The sequence below is a fragment of the Carettochelys insculpta genome, chromosome 1, assembly GCF_033958435.1.
Source record: "Carettochelys insculpta isolate YL-2023 chromosome 1, ASM3395843v1, whole genome shotgun sequence".
NCBI classification, from domain to species: domain Eukaryota; kingdom Metazoa; phylum Chordata; order Testudines; family Carettochelyidae; genus Carettochelys; species Carettochelys insculpta.
This window is the reverse complement of record NC_134137.1, coordinates 311,630,941-311,648,038: the sequence shown is the minus strand read 5'-3', so window position 1 is coordinate 311,648,038 and position 17,098 is coordinate 311,630,941. Positions and strand designations below refer to the sequence as shown.

The 17,098-nt window shown below is 42.3% G+C and overlaps 1 protein-coding gene across 8 annotated transcripts in view; it reads right to left on the bottom strand.

Annotated features, from left to right (window-relative positions):
- Positions 1-17,098, bottom strand: part of BEST3 (bestrophin 3) — a 38,622-nt gene that overhangs the window by 11,773 nt on the left and 9,751 nt on the right. For 3 of the 8 annotated variants that reach the window (XM_075012951.1, XM_075013002.1, XM_075013010.1), the window contains exons 1-7: positions 15,870-16,038; positions 13,520-13,689; positions 11,035-11,129; positions 10,258-10,491; positions 4,168-4,322; positions 2,707-2,784; positions 2,125-2,277 (exon numbers count right to left, since the gene is read on the bottom strand). In XM_075012951.1, the coding sequence (XP_074869052.1) occupies positions 2,125-2,277; positions 2,707-2,784; positions 4,168-4,322; positions 10,258-10,491; positions 11,035-11,129; positions 13,520-13,671 (867 nt within the window). In that variant the 5' untranslated portion in view covers positions 13,672-13,689; positions 15,870-16,038. The other 5 variants (XM_075012961.1, XM_075012971.1, XM_075012975.1 and 2 more) reach the window with 5 other exon arrangements.

Genomic DNA, 17,098 nt, shown 5'->3' with positions numbered 1-17,098 from the left:
CTAACTTGTACTTTAATCATTTGTCTTAGTTAAATTGTTTCTATCATTGTGTAAATAAAAAGTAACTGTTAAAGCCTCTCTAAGAGTAATTTTCCTCTTGCTGCTGTACCCGAACTAAACACAAACCGAAGAACCCAGCCTGCCCTGGCTGCTTAGCGTAGCTGCTGGTGTAGCATCACCCCCCACTTTTTTGCCTCACCAGACCTTTAGCTGGCACCTGGGCATTGGCTCACACATGCTGAACCTGCAAATACTTTGCTTGGTTTGGTTACCATCTGATTGCAAACCTTTGGACTCAACCTGGGCTGACCTACGGAAATATTCAGTCTCTCATGGTTTCAGCATGAAATCAGGTACAATGGAGCAATTTTGATTGACTTTCACTCTGTGTTTCAGGGTCCTTCTGAACTTGACACACAAGCAAGGGCCTAGCCACATGAATCAAATCCAAAGAAAATGCTCATAGGAAAAAAAAAATGCCTGACCCTTTAGTAGCCCCAGTTACAACACTCCACCAGAGGTCTTCACAGATTGGGCCCAAAAACTGATTGTGTTTTGCACAACTCTTATCATAGTGCTAGTTGTCAACAAATTTTTCAAAGCTCGAAGTAATGATTTAATGAAGCGAGAGTGACATTTACATAAATGTTGGACTTAATATATGAATTTTCTGAACACGGCTTGGTTCATTGTTCTTTTCAGTTTTTCCCTTTTGAACTGATCTAGTTTATTATTCATTGCAGGGCAAGAATCACTAGAGAGAATATCGCTTAGTTGTTAATTTCACACCTGATGAAGAGACATGAACTAAGCTGCTAAAAAACAAAACAATGGCCATAAAAAAACTTCCCTCTTCTTATTTCATCCCAGCTCTTTAATGAGCTACTTCATACGTTTCCAGTACTGTAGTCGATAGTGGCTGTCACTAGCTCTGCTCCCTCAGCCGCTCGATCCACTTTCTGCTGGTGTGTGTGAGGTTGGCGCTTCCCTTCCCCCAAGTGAGCTGAGGCTGCATTGCTCCATTTGCCCTGCTGCTGCCGGTGAGTGCAGGGGCTGAGCCCTGCTGGAGGCACCAGGCCCTCCTGCTAGTGCCCCTGGGGACTGTGGCCCCAGCAGCTGCTGGCTGGCCCCTTGCTCCTCCTGCCCAGGGCTTTCAGTGCCCTCTTGTGCCCCCCTGCCATGTCACCTATGCATCTCAGTTACTTGACTCTGGGAGAGAGGCTCCCAGCTGTGGATTGCTAGTTGAGGGAGACACCTTCCTGCAGCCCAGAGTCGGGAATGCAGCTCCTTGAGAGGGGCAGTACTAAGGACACACTCCTCTAGCCGGCCTCTCCCGTTGGCTAGTTAATGTAGGGATTCACCTCCTATGATGGGGTTTTGTGCAGTGTCTTTTTTGTAAAAAAAAAAGAGGAGCCAGTACTCAGCTGGCTTCCAGCCGCACTCTTCCCTCCCCACAACCAATCCCATGGCTGGGGCCGCCAAGGTGCTGGTACTCAGTACTGGCAAGTACCGGCACCAAAAAAGCACTGATTTTGTGGATAGCATTCCCCACAACCAATCCCATGGCTGGGGCCGCCAAGGTGCTGGTACTGAGTACTGGCAAGTACCGGCACCAAAAAAGCACTGATTTTGTGGATAGCATTCTCAGTTGCCCATCTTTTCCCATTCCTTGTTTAGGGAGGCATCTCACTTGGACTTTGTAGATCATATTTTTGTTCCTGTGATTTTTCTGAGTGCCTAAAAGTGAGGGTTGCAATACCTCTCTCTCTATGTGGATCCAGGACATACTTCATTGGGAGTTTTTGGTGCTCATCTTCTCGCAGGAGGTACTTTCAGGATCCTAACCCTTTCTTGCACTCCCACTTATTGTAAGGCCAGCCTTAGGTGGACAGAGAGTGTGATGGATGATTTGTTAAGTTCTCCCTGAAGATCACCCACTGGGCATTCTGTGCTAAAGTCATGCTTTGATATAAATCCATTAAGCTTCAATGAATTTACCAACAAATATTCATCTGGCACTTTTACTTTAGTTTACTTGGGGGATTTCACTTACTACCTTTTCCCAAAGATGTTGCCAAATCAAAACCAAATTCTTTGTTTTCATAGCAGATAAATGTAGCTTACTTTGAGCCATCCTGCATAGAAGAAGAATTGTAACAGTGTGAAGATTGGAATGTAAAGATCCAAGTCATGTCCTACATATCCTTGGTCAGGATCCAAAAACTGACGTCCTATCAGACAAGCAAAGAAGAAAGTATAGACCGCAAGAGTGACAACCTACAACAAATAAAACCTTCATTATTGTGGTGCAATCATTATTTATGTATAAGACCTCACATTCCTAAGGCCCTCTGGATGCTTAACATAATATTATTTTGAATATTACAGATAGAAATTATACATAAAATAGCAACAAGACCTATGGGTAACCAGTGAATGACTATAGCAGAAACCAAAAACAGGAATTTATAATACCCCCACAATTTATCAAATCTCCCAGCACCTTCTCATCAAATTTAGCGTAATTTGCCTGGGCAGACATTCATCCCGGAGACCACATCCAAAATGGGAGTTGCTGCACTCTCAGCACCTCTGAGAACCAGATCGCTTATGTGGTTGTATAAATATGGACTTCAGAAAGCAGCTTTGGGCTTCTCTTTTTTGAAACTCTTGGTCCAAATTTTGGGAATGTTAACATCTCTGTACCTGTGTGTAGACTAGTGGAATTCCAACCCAGTCATAGCCAAACAGAAGACTACACCAAGATCGGAACCTATTCATTTCCTAAAATAGGAAACAAAAAATATGTGACAGTTCCTCCAAAATAATAATGAATGATTATTATAATGTCACACTTCGGCTACGTCTACACGTGAAGCCAACATCGAAATAGCTTATTTCGATGTAGCAACATAACGTCTACACGTCCTCCAGGGCTGGCAACGTCGATGTTCAACTTCGACGTTGCGCGGCACCACATCGAAATAGGTGCTGCGAGAGTACGTCTACACGCCAAAGTAGCACACATCGAAATAAGGGTGCCAGGCACAGCTGCAGACAGGGTCACAGGGCGGACTCAACAGCAAGCCGCTCCCTTAAAGGGCCCCTCCCAGACACAGTTGCCCTAAACAACACAAGATACACAGAGCCGACAACTGGTTGCAGACCCTGTGCCTGCAGCATGGATCCCCAGCTGCCGCAGCAGCAGCCAGAAGCCCTGGGCTAAGGGCTGCTGCCCACGGTGACCATAGAGCCCCGCAGGGGCTGGAGAGAGAGTATCTCTCAACCCCCCAGCTGATGGCCGCCATGGAGGACCCGGCAATTTCGATGTTGCGGGACGCGGATCGTCTACACGGTCCCTACTTCGACGTTGAACGTCGAAGTAGGGCGCTATTCCGATCCCCTCATGAGGTTAGCGACTTCGACGTCTCGCCGCCTAACGTCGAAGTTAACTTCGAAATAGCGCCCGACGCGTGTAGCCGCGACGGGCGCTATTTCGAAGTTAGTGCCGCTACTTCGAAGTAGCGTGCACGTGTAGACACAGCTTTCATGTCACGTAAATAAAATGCTGTAAAACAATGTACTTTATCTGCATCAAATGTAATGAATTAGAAACTGATACAATACACATATGCTGAAGATTGTCAACACGTTTAGCACATAAGTTGTATTATGGACTTAGGATGCTTGATTCAATGCTTAGTTTCTTAACAAATGATCTCTTGTTCTGTTATTTCAAATCTACTTGCTGTCCAGGGATATAGGCAAGATTATATGTTTTACATAGCCAAAGAAGGGTTATTGCTTGTTTCGTGATATATTTGGGCAGATTGTTTTGCATAAAATAGTAAGCCACTAAATATGAACAAATTTTCTGTCTTCTATTGTTTTTAAGTACAGTGGAGTTAGTCTCAGTTTACAGGAATGAAAGTGAGTGGATTTTTGCTCAACAAATTGGTGTTTGTCAGTTCTCTTTCATTTATGTAAATATTGTCACATTAAGCAGCTGGTGTGGTAGCTGCCTGAGTAGGTAGGTATGTGTGTACACAAAGGTACACTGAGGTGAGGAGAAATAGGCTGGAAAATTGCATGTCATAGATGAAGTTATCACAGGCAATGCATAGTGATTTCATTATCTGCTTCTGTGGATTTATTTTTCCTACTTACATTCATCAGTGTCTGCAGGTCTACGCTGTCTCTAATCCTACCCTCTTTTCGTGCCTTAGCTGCTAGATTTCCAAACCAGACAAATGGAATCCAGTATTTAAGATGGGGAGATTTAAGATGGTCGAAGTTTTTTCTTTCATCTACTGTCATAAAGCCTGTTCACAAAAGAAAAATAGCTAGTTTAGAGTGTCCCAAGGTGCACTTAGTTTGCAAATTATTGGTTTCTATGTTGAGAGCTCAAGTACTGACATGGATTTTTATGGAACATTTCTTTCCGTGCATGAGAACGATTCTGAACATATGTGTGAGAGACATTTATAAAAAGTATACTGAACTCTACTCATAACTTTTCCCATTAGTCTCCACCTTCTATTCTTCTCTATGCTTGATTCAGCTTCTCAATATAGTGCATCTAACTCCTTGTAACATCTACTTAAATAAAAGTACAGGTTTATATAGAAAGCTGGAACTCCAGAAAACATACATTAGCCTAAAATAACTTGTTTTGGTATGCTGCTGCTGAAGTCCTGCTGTTGTACTATATCACTTTTTAATCAAAACGTTCTGACTTTATGTTCTATTTTTATGTAAGAAGGCACTAAATAATCTCAAAGCAGATTATTATAATGAAAGATATTCCACTGCAATTGCTTGTTGTAGTATCTTAAAACTTGTTAAACGTTATACTGGGGTCACAGGAGCATCTCTGATAAATTTTCACTAAAACTTCCAAGCTGTGAATGGGCAATAATGAATAAGAGTGTGTTTAGTAAAGCAAGTTCAAGGGAGAAGGCATTTACTGACATTAAAATGCTTCTTGATCAGGTTATGCTTCTTTTGGTCTATTCAGTAGTGTTAAGAAAGTGCTAGAGAGAGCTCAGCAATCCCAAATCTCTGAATTCACTTTACTTACAAACTCCTCCCGTCACCAAGTAGAAGTGATTTGGGATTCCAAGCACAGAAGGAAGTGGAGCCAGGCTTGTCTCTGATAGTATAGCTTCATTGAATCAGCATTGTGCATACAGTGGAAGTGGGAGCAGGGTAGCTCCAGAATTGGCCCAGAGGCGAAGCGACTTTGCACAGAAAGTGAATGCTGTGGGTTAGGGAGGGTGACTTCTCTGGGACTTTTCCACCGGCCTCTTTCTGCTTCCATCTACTCAGTTAATGGTCATGGAACCTCACATTTTCCACCTGCCCTCAGGAGATCTGGCCTTGACCACTATCAGGTAAACGCTGGTCCCAAAGGTAGATTTGAGAAAAACAATATTTTACTAAACCTAAGAACAATAGAATTGTTTCCATTAATTTACAAGTAAAACCCATTCTTTTTACCAAGAAACATTCCCCTGAAGCATCAGCAGCCTTCTCATCCCTGCATTGTGCTACTGCCTGAGAATCAGAAGGTGAGAATTACTCATCACTGACATTAAATAAAAGTGAATGACAAACATTTGGAGGGTTTCATAAAGCAACTGGGCAGGAAGAAAATGATTGGTTCCTTCATTCTTTCATGGCTGAGTTATTTCTCACCTTGTCTATTGCAACCTCATGGGTTTCTATTTCTCCCCTGCAATTCTGTTCAACTGATGCAGCTAAAACAGTCCTACTGAGTGAGTATCCAGAAAGGGTGGTTATTATTTGATACTGTTTGTGTGATGGTAATGCTTAGAGGTCCCAATTGCTCTCTGGGGCCCTATTGTACTAGCCATTATACAAACACATAGACTACATGCATGTTTAACTTTAAGCTGAGTCTGTGTTAAGCATTGGCAGGATTGATGCAAACAGATAAGACAGAAATAAGGATAGAAGGAAAAACAGAGGCAGAGCGGTGAAGTGGCTTGAACAGATTATTAGCACATTCTTTATGCACCATTTTACCGCACCATTTAAGGCAGGGGTGAGCAAACTTTTATGTCAGGCCCTCCTTTTCGTCCTTGCAATTAGCCGGGACCCACAACCTGTCTAATGTAATCTGAACTGATGGAAATTGCACTTATGTTCATCTTAAAAAAAACGAAACAGAAAAACCTTTCAGCACATATAAGAAAAATAAGTACAGAGAATGTAACAACTTTGTTAGTCGGTGTATAAATGTGAATATACGTATATAAAAACTAACATATTTTGCATTTTTAATGAAACAGTGCTTGGGGTAAAAAAACCCACAAAAACCCAACAGCTCCCCACTGCTTAATGAGCCAGTTCCACCGCCCAACAAACACGCTTCTCCAGCCATCTCCAGCAACGTGAAACAAAAGTACAAACCAAAGATCAACATAATTGCCCTTAAAAAAACAAAAGCAACAAAAAATAAAACCTCTGAACACTCTCAGGGAAGCTGAACCAAGGGGCTGTCCTGGTAGGAGCTCACCCTGACTCAGCTGCCTCTGCCACATGTGATTTCTAGCTTGCCCAGGCTGGGAGACAGGGAATGATTCCAGTGTTTCCATGGGGCAAGAGGGCTGGCAGCACAGGTTAGCCTAGCCCAGGGAGACTGCAGAGGCCCCTGCTGCGGAGTGGGAGAGGGGAGCAGAAATGAAGCTGGCCCTCTGCCAAGGGCGGGTGGAGGCAGGCAGGCAGGCAGTGGTGCACAGGGCAGTGCTGCTGAGCTGACAAAGGCTGCGGGAGGCAGCAGAGGGCCCCCGCAGCAGGTTGGGAGCTGATTATGCTGCACCCCCGCTTTTGAAATTTCGCACGCGCATCTCATTTAACTTAATTTGCTTCTCCTACGGGTCCTATTTGTGACAGATATCCTCCGATGTGGAGTTTGTTGGTCTGCAGACTAACATGACTACCCCTCTAAATCTATAATTTTCTTGTGTGTATTAAAATTAGTTGGTTAGGAAAAACGATAAAAACTTCACTGACCTTTGAGGGCAGGTAAAAAATTGGCTGTTGAAAAATGCCAAGAAAAGATTTCAAAATTCAACACAATTTTGAAAAAGGAAGACCTCAATCTGATCTGGTTTTGTCAATAAGAAAGCTGCAGTCAGATGTGAGGTTTTTCATAGATAGTCTAAAGCTCTCATGTCTATACACAGTATATTTTAACATAGCATAACACCAATAACTTACTATTGTTAGGTGGTCTAAGACCACACTACACACTTAACTGTGCAGCAGGGAGGTTGAAGCTGGAAAGAGAATTTATTTTGGCTTAGCTAGTGACCAGCTTCTGTGTTGAAGTATGTGTATGTTCCTAGCCATTGGGAGAATACATGTTTCTAAGCATGGTGGGGGAAAATAGCAGTGATGGTCATAGGAACTAAGTCACCAGAATATTAGAAAATGGCATTTCCTAAGAGAAGGGATAAAAGGTGCCATCTCATTGTTCTGTGCACCCTACAAAAATGACAATACCTGTTGGGCTGGCCTGTTTGCTTAGACATCACATTGTGTGCCACTAGGCAGCAGATACAATTATCATGCCTAAACTCAGTTTTCAGGGTGGACTGAATTAAGTAAGACTAAAATCATGGTTTAAATCATCATTTTAATCTTGTTCAGCAGGCAGGAGGCTGGACTAGATGACCTCCTGTGGTCCCTTCCAGTTGTAGAATTCTATGAATTCTATGATTTTCCTAAATAAGGGTTAATTCTCACTGGTTGGTAAACATTCAGTTGTGTTGGTTTGCAATTAAATACAGCATTTACACTGCAAGCAGTACAGTAAAACCCCAACTTACATGCAGGTTGCATTTGTGGACAACTGTGCTTAAGTTGAATTTCACACAAATTGAGAGGGGTTTAGAACCCATGCCAGCTCTAGCCTCAGGGCAAGGAGCAATCCCCAGCAGTAATGCAGCCTGGGGGCTGGCCAAAGCAGCAGTGCTCTGCCACCAGCTCCACCCCCAGGGAGCCACCTGGCTGGGGGAATCCTTGGCAGCAAAGTAGCTGTGAACCATCCAAGCAACGCAGTGCTCTGCCCACTGGCTCCAGCTCCTTGCTCCGGTTGCTGCCAGGGCTTCCTAGTGGCCAGGTGGCTCCCTGGGGGTGGAGCTGACAGCAGACCTGTGCTCTAGCCAGCTTCCACCCCATTGCTGCCAGGAATCCCAGGAGCATGTGTGTTTGTATGTGAATGACACACATCTAGGGTTTCATTCTAAATTCACTTGTTAATTTTGACTCATGTTAATCCAAGAAACACATAAGTAGAAATTGTGTAAATTGAGGTTTTATCGTACTGCTTTTTGCTAAAGAAGAGGATACCCTACTTCTGTGTATAGTTATGTACTATTTATTGTGTTAGAAAACGGTGAATGATGCATTTTTATTTCATGGATGGTGATTGTTTACTCATGATTTTTGTCAATCTCTATTTGGGTGGATATTGGAATTAAAAAATAATGGTTTGTTGACTAAAACTGCCTTAAGTGTGCTGGATACATAAGGAAAAATATATTTTACATTTAATGCTAATTAATTCAGTGGCATGAACAAATTGTTTATGGTTACCAGGTCCTTCAAGATTTTAGAACTAACAGCTCTCCTTTCCTCACACCAGATTTTTAGTCAGAGATTCCTGCTATTTTGACTCCTAACTTGGTCCTTAATTCTGAACGAACTAGGTAATGAAATGTACTAGTTGAATAAACTGAAAAGAAGCTTTGACAATTCAAGCAACTCTGATTCCACGTGCATAGCCAGTGATCTACACCACTTCACTGTTTTAAATTTCCTTGAAGTTTTGGACGCAAGCTTGTGCCTTTTAATATTGTTTATTTAAATTATTTTGTTAGATTACAGTAAACTTACACCTTAATGTAGGCTGTCAGAATTTCAAATTTAAATTGATATTTTTTAGAAAACCTCATATTTAATTTAAATTTTTTTAAAAATATTTTTGTAGGAAAAAAAATGCACTCCATCATCCTCTCGCTATGCTGGCTAACAAAGGCTGAGTGCAAAGGAGATGCAGAATTCAAGTCATAAGGGCCTCACCTTGTTCTAAAATGGACCTAGATGAAGAATTTAGCAAAAGTATACTCCTAAGGGCATTTTTATCTAGGGTTGCCAATGCTTCTGGTTTCACCTGGAGTCTCTCAGAGCTGGGCTCTATTTCCCAGAAGCTGTTGAAGCCAAAGCAGAAGACTTTAGACTGCTAAAAGTCTTGCAGCACAGAAGGGCTAAGGCAAGCTCCTTGCCTGCCCTGGCTCTGTGCTGCTCCTGGAAGTGGCTGGTACATCCCTCCAGCCCCAGTCGTTTTCTCTGTCCCCACCCCAAGTGCTGACTGCACAGATCCCATTGGCTTGGAATTGTGGCCAATGGGAGCTGTAAGGGTGGCGAGTGCAGGAGTTTCCCTGCCCCCCTGCACTCAAACTCCTTTCCAGAGCATGTGCTCCACACCCTCTCTCGTACCCCAACCCTGAGCCCTGAGTCTCCTCCCAGAGCTCGCAACCCAAAGTCCCTACTGCACCCCAACTCCTTCCTCAGTCCTGAGCACCTCTTGCACCTGATCCCTCTCCCAGAACTTGCACCCTGCACCCCCTCTTTAGTGGGGCCAACAGCCACCATGGGCCCTGGGGAAAGGTGGTAGGGGGGCCTACCTCCAGAAGGGAAGGGCCAATGGCTTAAGGAGCAGGGCCTAGGGTATTTGGTCCTCAGCATCATGCTGCCTCCACTTACAGCTGAACAAAGCAGTGTTGCCATGGCAATTCAAAAGGGCCCAGGGGCAACTGCCCCCTTTGCCTCCCATCCCTGCCCCCCTCCCTGCCCCTTCTGCATACCACCTCCTAACCCAGGCTCAACCCTGAGCCCCTTCTCACACTCCAAACCCCACAGCCCAGCCCAGAGTCTGCACCCAACCTCTCTGCTCCAGCCCAGTGAAAGAGACAGAACAGGTGGAGGAGGGAGAGGGGATAGAATGAAGGGCTGGGTAGGAGCAGGGCCTCCAGGCAGGGATGAGGCAAGGGTGTTTGTGTGCTTACACCACTGGCAATTTGAATTTTATCTTCTTCTCTGCCAGTGTGTGGCTTTGACATGGGATGGTATGACAGTGAGAAGGGGCTATAGAGAAGAAAATACAAGGCAGATCCCCACCTGTAGAAGAAAGAAAAGAGCTTACTGGGGAAAGCAAACTGATAGTACCTGCTTCGACCACATGGTCCATGGTTGGAAATCTTTTATATACAGCTGTGCTCACGGAGCGGAATATGAGCAGGGAGGTTAAATTCACGTAACGAATTAGAGTCCTCCTAAGTAAACGCCCATATTCATCTCTCCCCTGAATGCTGCTGGAGATCAGGAACATAAGTCTGTCTGGCCACGGCAGATTCACAAACTGGTTCCACCACCGATTCACCACCAAAGTAACGTAGAAGCCTGTGAGTTAAAAAAGTATATCAGCACCACTCTTTTTGCTGCAAAATTGACACACACTGAGGTTCATTCTATAGGATGTTATCCAGGCTATAGGGTTACTTCATTTGCTAGAATAATTGTTGTCACATAGGCAGAATATGATACAGTTAAAGCCTATTATTAAATAGCTGTTATGCTTCAAAGGCCAAATCCTGCAAAGTTCTAAGTGCCTCATGCAAGATTTTGAGCACCCATAATTCCCATTCACTTGAATGAGAGTGAAGGTGATTCATGTCACAGGATCAGGACCGAATAGTTACTTAAATGAACATAGTGGATACAAATTGCAATCTTCCAACAGTCAAATAATAATGCAAACACATGTGGTGTTGACTTGACAAAAGCAATTTGACTTTAAGGCAACCTTGCTGGGTGATGGTGATTTTATTGTGAGACAGATTTCCAGCATGCCATTCAGCTCTGAAATGCTTCCATGCATTTCCATTCATGACAGCCTAATGGAGGCAGCTTTGTGGATTCTTTTTGCATGTAAGGTATACTTACCAAGGACAAAGGTGACTGGGATTTGTTCAGCATATTTGTCACAGTAAATTGATAATTTTTCAAAGAACCGTTTTTGGCTTCCTGTAAGAAAAAATCTGTAGCAAAAATAAAATGTATATATCCCTTTGTAAAACCACTGGACCTCTGATATAAAGTGCAGGCAGTTAACTATACACAATCAGAGGGCTGAAATTAGGCTAATGTGCACAGATGAAACTTTAAAGGGGTTAAATTGGTTAACATTTGTAGCATGTAATATAGGAATTGGCAGGTGGAGGAATATTATTTGCTAGTCATTACATTTTTTGCATTACTGAAGTGACAAAATCCACTTGTGCTAGTCACCTGCAGTATACCACTTAATACAGGTCGTGGTGCAAGCTCCTCCTTCAATTTCTTTCTCTTATTTTTCATTCAGTCTACTTAACAGAAGTGATCTGATCAGCTCTTCTGAAATTGGAAAGGGGCACTAATCTGTACTTGCTGTTGTGTAAAAACTCTACTCTTTCCCCGTTAGTGTGAATACCTCATTTACTACTAAGAAATTTGTCTTGGCCATAGCTTAAAATGCACAAAAAAGATTTGAAATAAGGCAACTATAAGCCATATGAGAGAAAACATAAAGGAGCCCAATGACTGATTCCCACATGTAGAATGATAGCTAATGAAATACAACATTTTTAAAAATAAGCAATTATTTTATTTATATATAAAATCTTACAGATGTTATCTTATCCCATATATAAGATATACATGGCAAATATTTGGGGTTGCTTACACATGTAAAATGAGATCGGCTGTTCATATAGAATGCTTTCCATAGTGTACATGGAATAAAGGGGGGGATTTTTTATTTACAGTTTTAAGTAAGAATAGCTTTTTAAAAATTGAAGTTTTTTGTTACGGTTTCTTTAAATGCTGATGATTTGGTCTTCCTACCAACTATACCATGCTGTGTGCCTATGTAGAATATTAGTGATTGCCCACACACACAAAGTTAAGTCCAAAGAACTTGTTTTACACAAGAAAGAAAAATGTGGAGCTCCAATTATAGCTGTAAAGAGGAGGACTGAAAAGTTATCAGAACTCTTCCCACTTATTTTATCAGTGAAAGACCATTAAGAAATCTTTTTATCTGAGATGAAATTCCTCATGTGCAGAGGATGAGCATGAGACCAACGTCGCACTTAAGAATCACACCTGTCTTGTGCTGGCCTTTGAACAGGGTTAAGTTTCACCCTGACTTCAGCACTGGTCCTGCAAGGTGTGGCTGTTGAGCCTCTCCTGTGAAGTAGTGAGGGAGGGATCCATGAAAGAACTTAGGTGCTTAAACCCCAGACCTAGGGCTTGCCTAACTTGCAGCATAAGGTACGTGCTTGCAGTACAAGTTCTCCCTGGGAGGTGAAGTTGTCTATAACGGGTTAGGATGGTATTACTACATCACCTCAAGTTACGATACCATCATCACCTCCTTCGGCTGTTTTGTGCAGAGTGAGGCAAGTGCAAGAAATGCCTTAAGTTAGGCACCTAAGCTGCTTGAATATGGTGGGGTACGGATGGGGGCAGAGGCCCATCTGTGCATCACTAAGCAGGGATAGGCACATTTCTGCAGCCTAGACTTAGGTGCCTATCTCCTGGAGATGGGCAGGACTTAGCACACAGCATTTCCCACTGGCTAGCTCAGTGGCTCCTGGCAGGTGTGTGAGCTTTTGTGGGTCACTTTAAGCATCTTTCTTCCCACTTACTGTATATGGAGCCTTGTTGCCTAATTTGGCTTTGTGGATCAGAGTGGTCTTCCCGGACTTTGTAGTTGCCTAAAAGTTAGGTGCTATGATCCTCGGCATTGCAACATCTAAGCCTCTGCACGGATCCCAACTTAAATGCTTCCAATTTCTACTGAGTTGAAGCTTGGCACCTTGTGAGATTGGGCTCTTAGACATTGTGGGCTCCTACTGCAGTCCTTTCTCAGGAAATGCTTTACTTTCCATTTCCTGAGAAAGGACTACATAACTGGATCGTAAAATAACTAACTTTCAGCATTCTCTATTAAATTGCCCTCTATTAGCTAGTGATGACATAGATGCGTAAGGATGACAATATATCTAGACTCGCAGATCAAAACAAGTCATTTAGTCAGTGCGGAGTGAGAATGGCAAAAACCATGTAATGATAGAGTCCTCCTGCAGATGTTTATATGACATAACATTTTTGGACTATGACATATACACAACAATGATCAGTTAGCATGTGGCTGAAATTAGAATCACTTGCACATGATGGTTAAACAGTAATTTAAGTTTCCAAAAATCATGTGAAATATAAATAAAGAACATTTAAAAAGATCTAAGCAAAACGTCATGTTATTTAGTAAAAAAATCAGTCATCGGCCAAAGGATTTGATGCATAAGACTGTCCCTTCTACATAGCATTTGATTCTGATTAAGAAAGAGATATGAATAGGTATGTCACATGGAAACAGATGTACCTGTACAACACACTTATTGCTGTGTAAAGACTAGCAAAAACAATAAATTCCCTGTATAGCAGTTTGTAGATGCTGCCTTTCCACTTGACGAGTAATCTGTGAAATCCAAAGAAGGTGGCATTTGCTACTTTACTGGAGTAAGTGACCGTCATTGTCTTGGCAAGTTGTTTCTAGAAAAGTAAAAACAAGCAGGAAACTGACAAAGTTTTAGAGATTCTCTTAACTTGAATATACCCATATATAATTATAGTTAGTAGTTTCTTTGTAACCTGCAGATTGGATCCCTGCAATGTTAGCTATGTGTGGTTACTATTGAAGACTACCCAGAAGATACAGCAAGGGCAGATGAGGCTTCCTGCCTGCCTGCTTAGCAGTATCATCTACATAGAGCGTACAACACTTACTCAAAAATTCAGTATGCATATTCATCTTTTCCTATCTTAATGGAGTAGTTTGGTTGTGCCAGGAAAATGGGATATGCACCCATCCCCTGGGTGAGCCAGCTGGAGCTGCAGTGGCCATTGGCAGGCACTCCTCACCTGGCTCCAAGCTGCTGCGGTGAGAGAGGGCTGGAGTGGTCCTCTCTCCCCAGAGCAACCTGACTACGGAATGCTTCGTTCACAGCCCCACCCCAGAGCACTAATTTAAATGAAGCATGTACATTTTCATTTTATTTTCGAAAAAATGGAAATAAATTGAAGTAAGGATCTAAGCAATGCCAGCTAAATCTTCTAGTGATTGTATAAAGTTTATTTGCACTGCTGTAGTGTAAAGACCGCTCTTGCATGCTTTTCTGGCACTGTAGGCTGTTTACTTTAAAAAAGCAGCTATCAGCCCATAAGGGCTGCCTGCTAGTTGGCTAGGCCTCAGGTGCTGAGCATAAACATAAGCCTGGAAAATTTAGTTGTGATGTTGCTAATTTCTTCTTTTCTCTGTTGGGGAAGTAAACAGTGGGAACGGACTCCCACAAGAATTCCATTTCTGAGAGTTTTGATTTGTGTTGGATAATCTCTGCCGCAAGCCTGGAAGATTGTGAAGTCTTGTCAGAGGTGGTTCTTGTTGGCTTGGCTTCTAAAGGATAGATGCGCTATTGCTGATTCTTTTTCCACATTGTTTTTTTGATTGAAGTCTGTTAAGCATAAGTCTGGCGTCACATCCTAGCTGATCAGTGGACAGAGGTGACATCTTGCATGCCAGAATGTTTGGTGTCAGCATGGGAAGTATTGATTAGAACTTAACGGCCTCAGTTCTAGTTCAATTTTAGTGGTAACAAAACGGGCTAAGAAGTGGCTTCACCAAGCGGTTATGATGAAAGGAGATCTGTTATGAGTGGGGAAACAAATCTTTCTAATGGGACCCTCCAGTGAAATTCTACTGCTATTGTGAAAGCCAGGTTAGCATGCCTATAGCTGTATCTAGGACTCCAGTGCTGAGTACCTTCTGGAGTACTTGTCCTGCAAGTACCACAATAAATTCAGGGGTATTATCTAAGAAGCACTATCACATTTTTTTTGCATTAGTAAAATTAAGTACAATTGCTTTTAGGACCAGTGAATGATCATAGTATATCCATTTTCTTTCGTTTCATATGGAAATTCATGTTAACACAAGAAGCACAGATTTAGTTCTTTACTTGTGTTTCTTCTCTGAGAACATGTTCACAGCCTCGGTTATACTTATATATACAATATAATACACAGCAATAGGAAGAATGGTATAAGACCTATATTCATGGTGCTTGGCTTTACTCTTGCTGATACTAGGCATCTGATACTTTGGTGATGGGTGCAATACATAGCTTACGCTGTATATAAGTTCTATTATTATTTACCGCATTCACAGATACAGGGCTAAATTTTGTTCTGGTGTAAATTGGCATAGCTCCACTCACATTGCTGCAGCTGTACCAATTTACATCATCAGAGAATTTGACCCATACTTGGAAGCCTGTTTTTCCTTCCTTTCAGTATTGAGTACCTCTCTGGAATTTGCTCAGTTACAGTGACTTATATTTTGTTTTACTTCTGCTAAGGCAACCACAAGCCCTTTGGCACTGGTACCGAAAAGTAAAAAAAAATACTGCTACTCTATTAAGATTACATCCAAAATTAATGGGAGTTTTGTCCCAGTACGGATTTCAGGAATGGAAGCATTACAATTAAAATAGAAACCAACATGGAAAAAGATGACAATCAATAACATTGTAGATACACTTACAGTATATATGAACAAATACTGCCCAGATATAAAATTAACCATTAAATGTCTATCATTTTATTTCCTCTTTTATGTTGGACATGATTTCAAATGTACAACACTACTACATTAAGCACATTCTGCATACACTAACCTGCTATTCTGATGTGGAAGCCCAAACATGAAGGAAAATGCCAGACCCTTTGTTTTCCTCAAGTGTCCCTAGTAAAGAAGCACCTTCAGGTCTGAAATAGTGACTTTGCTCCTTCTTTGCTGTAGGAACAGAGGCTGTTAGGGACTTGCTTACTACTGGGCTTCTGCAAGAGTGGACTGACAAGCACAGGGGTTCAAATGTCTTTCCACTTCTGGACACCTGTTTTTGCCAAGTCTCTCGCTGCTGTCAGTTACAGGAGGGTACAGGCACAAGCAACAGCAGCTGCTGATCTTGCTCTTTTCTAGTTTATAATTATAACTTTACTTGCCATCCAAAGGATCTCTTTGAGTTGAATGAAGATTCTCTGTAATTATTTGGGTGGCACCAAAACATTTTACCCCTTTCCTTCTGTCCCCCAAATGGGGCATATAAGAGAGCAGCATTTTCCCCTGAAACTCAGAAGAGAGGATGAGTCTTGCTTCAATCCTGCAAAGTCTTATGAAGATGTTTTGTGTTACCCCCATGAGCAGTTCCATTGATTCCAGTAGATCAGCTCATGACAGTGAATTTTTTCACACCTGCATTGGCTGTCTCTCCCCACTGAGCCTCTCTCCCCACTAAGATCCGATGAACTCTACCTTTCAGGTATCATGGTGTTAAAAGGATGCTGTAAACCATGACAGACAGTGAGAGGGTGCCATTCAGAGCACCACGATTCTTCACAGAATCTTTCACAAAATGAATGAAGTGAGATAACTGCAAAGTGAAATAAAATACAGCAGAGGGAGAGAGAAATAAGATGCTGTGTAGACCTGTTTGGAAAGCTATATTTTACAATGAGAGTTTTTCTTGTTTGAGTCCCATCTTGTCATATACAAAGAAGTGATTCAGAAGCACGTTTTGGTAATTCATCTTGTCTCTGAAGGAAATGATTTGTTATAGAAAGGTACAGTTTACTCAGGAAGGATATGCAGGGTAAACAGGGAGAAGGTGTTGCCTTATATATTAAAAATGTACACACCTGGACTGAGGTGGAGATGGACATAGGAGACGGAAGCATTGAGAGTCTTTGGATTAAGTTAAAAGGGGTGAAAAAACAAGGGTGATGTCATGCTAGGGGTCTACCACAGACCACCTACGCAGGTAGCAGAGGTGGATGAAGCTTTTCCTAAGCAACTAACAAAATCATCCAAAGCGCAGGATTTAGTGGTGATGGGGGACTTTAACTA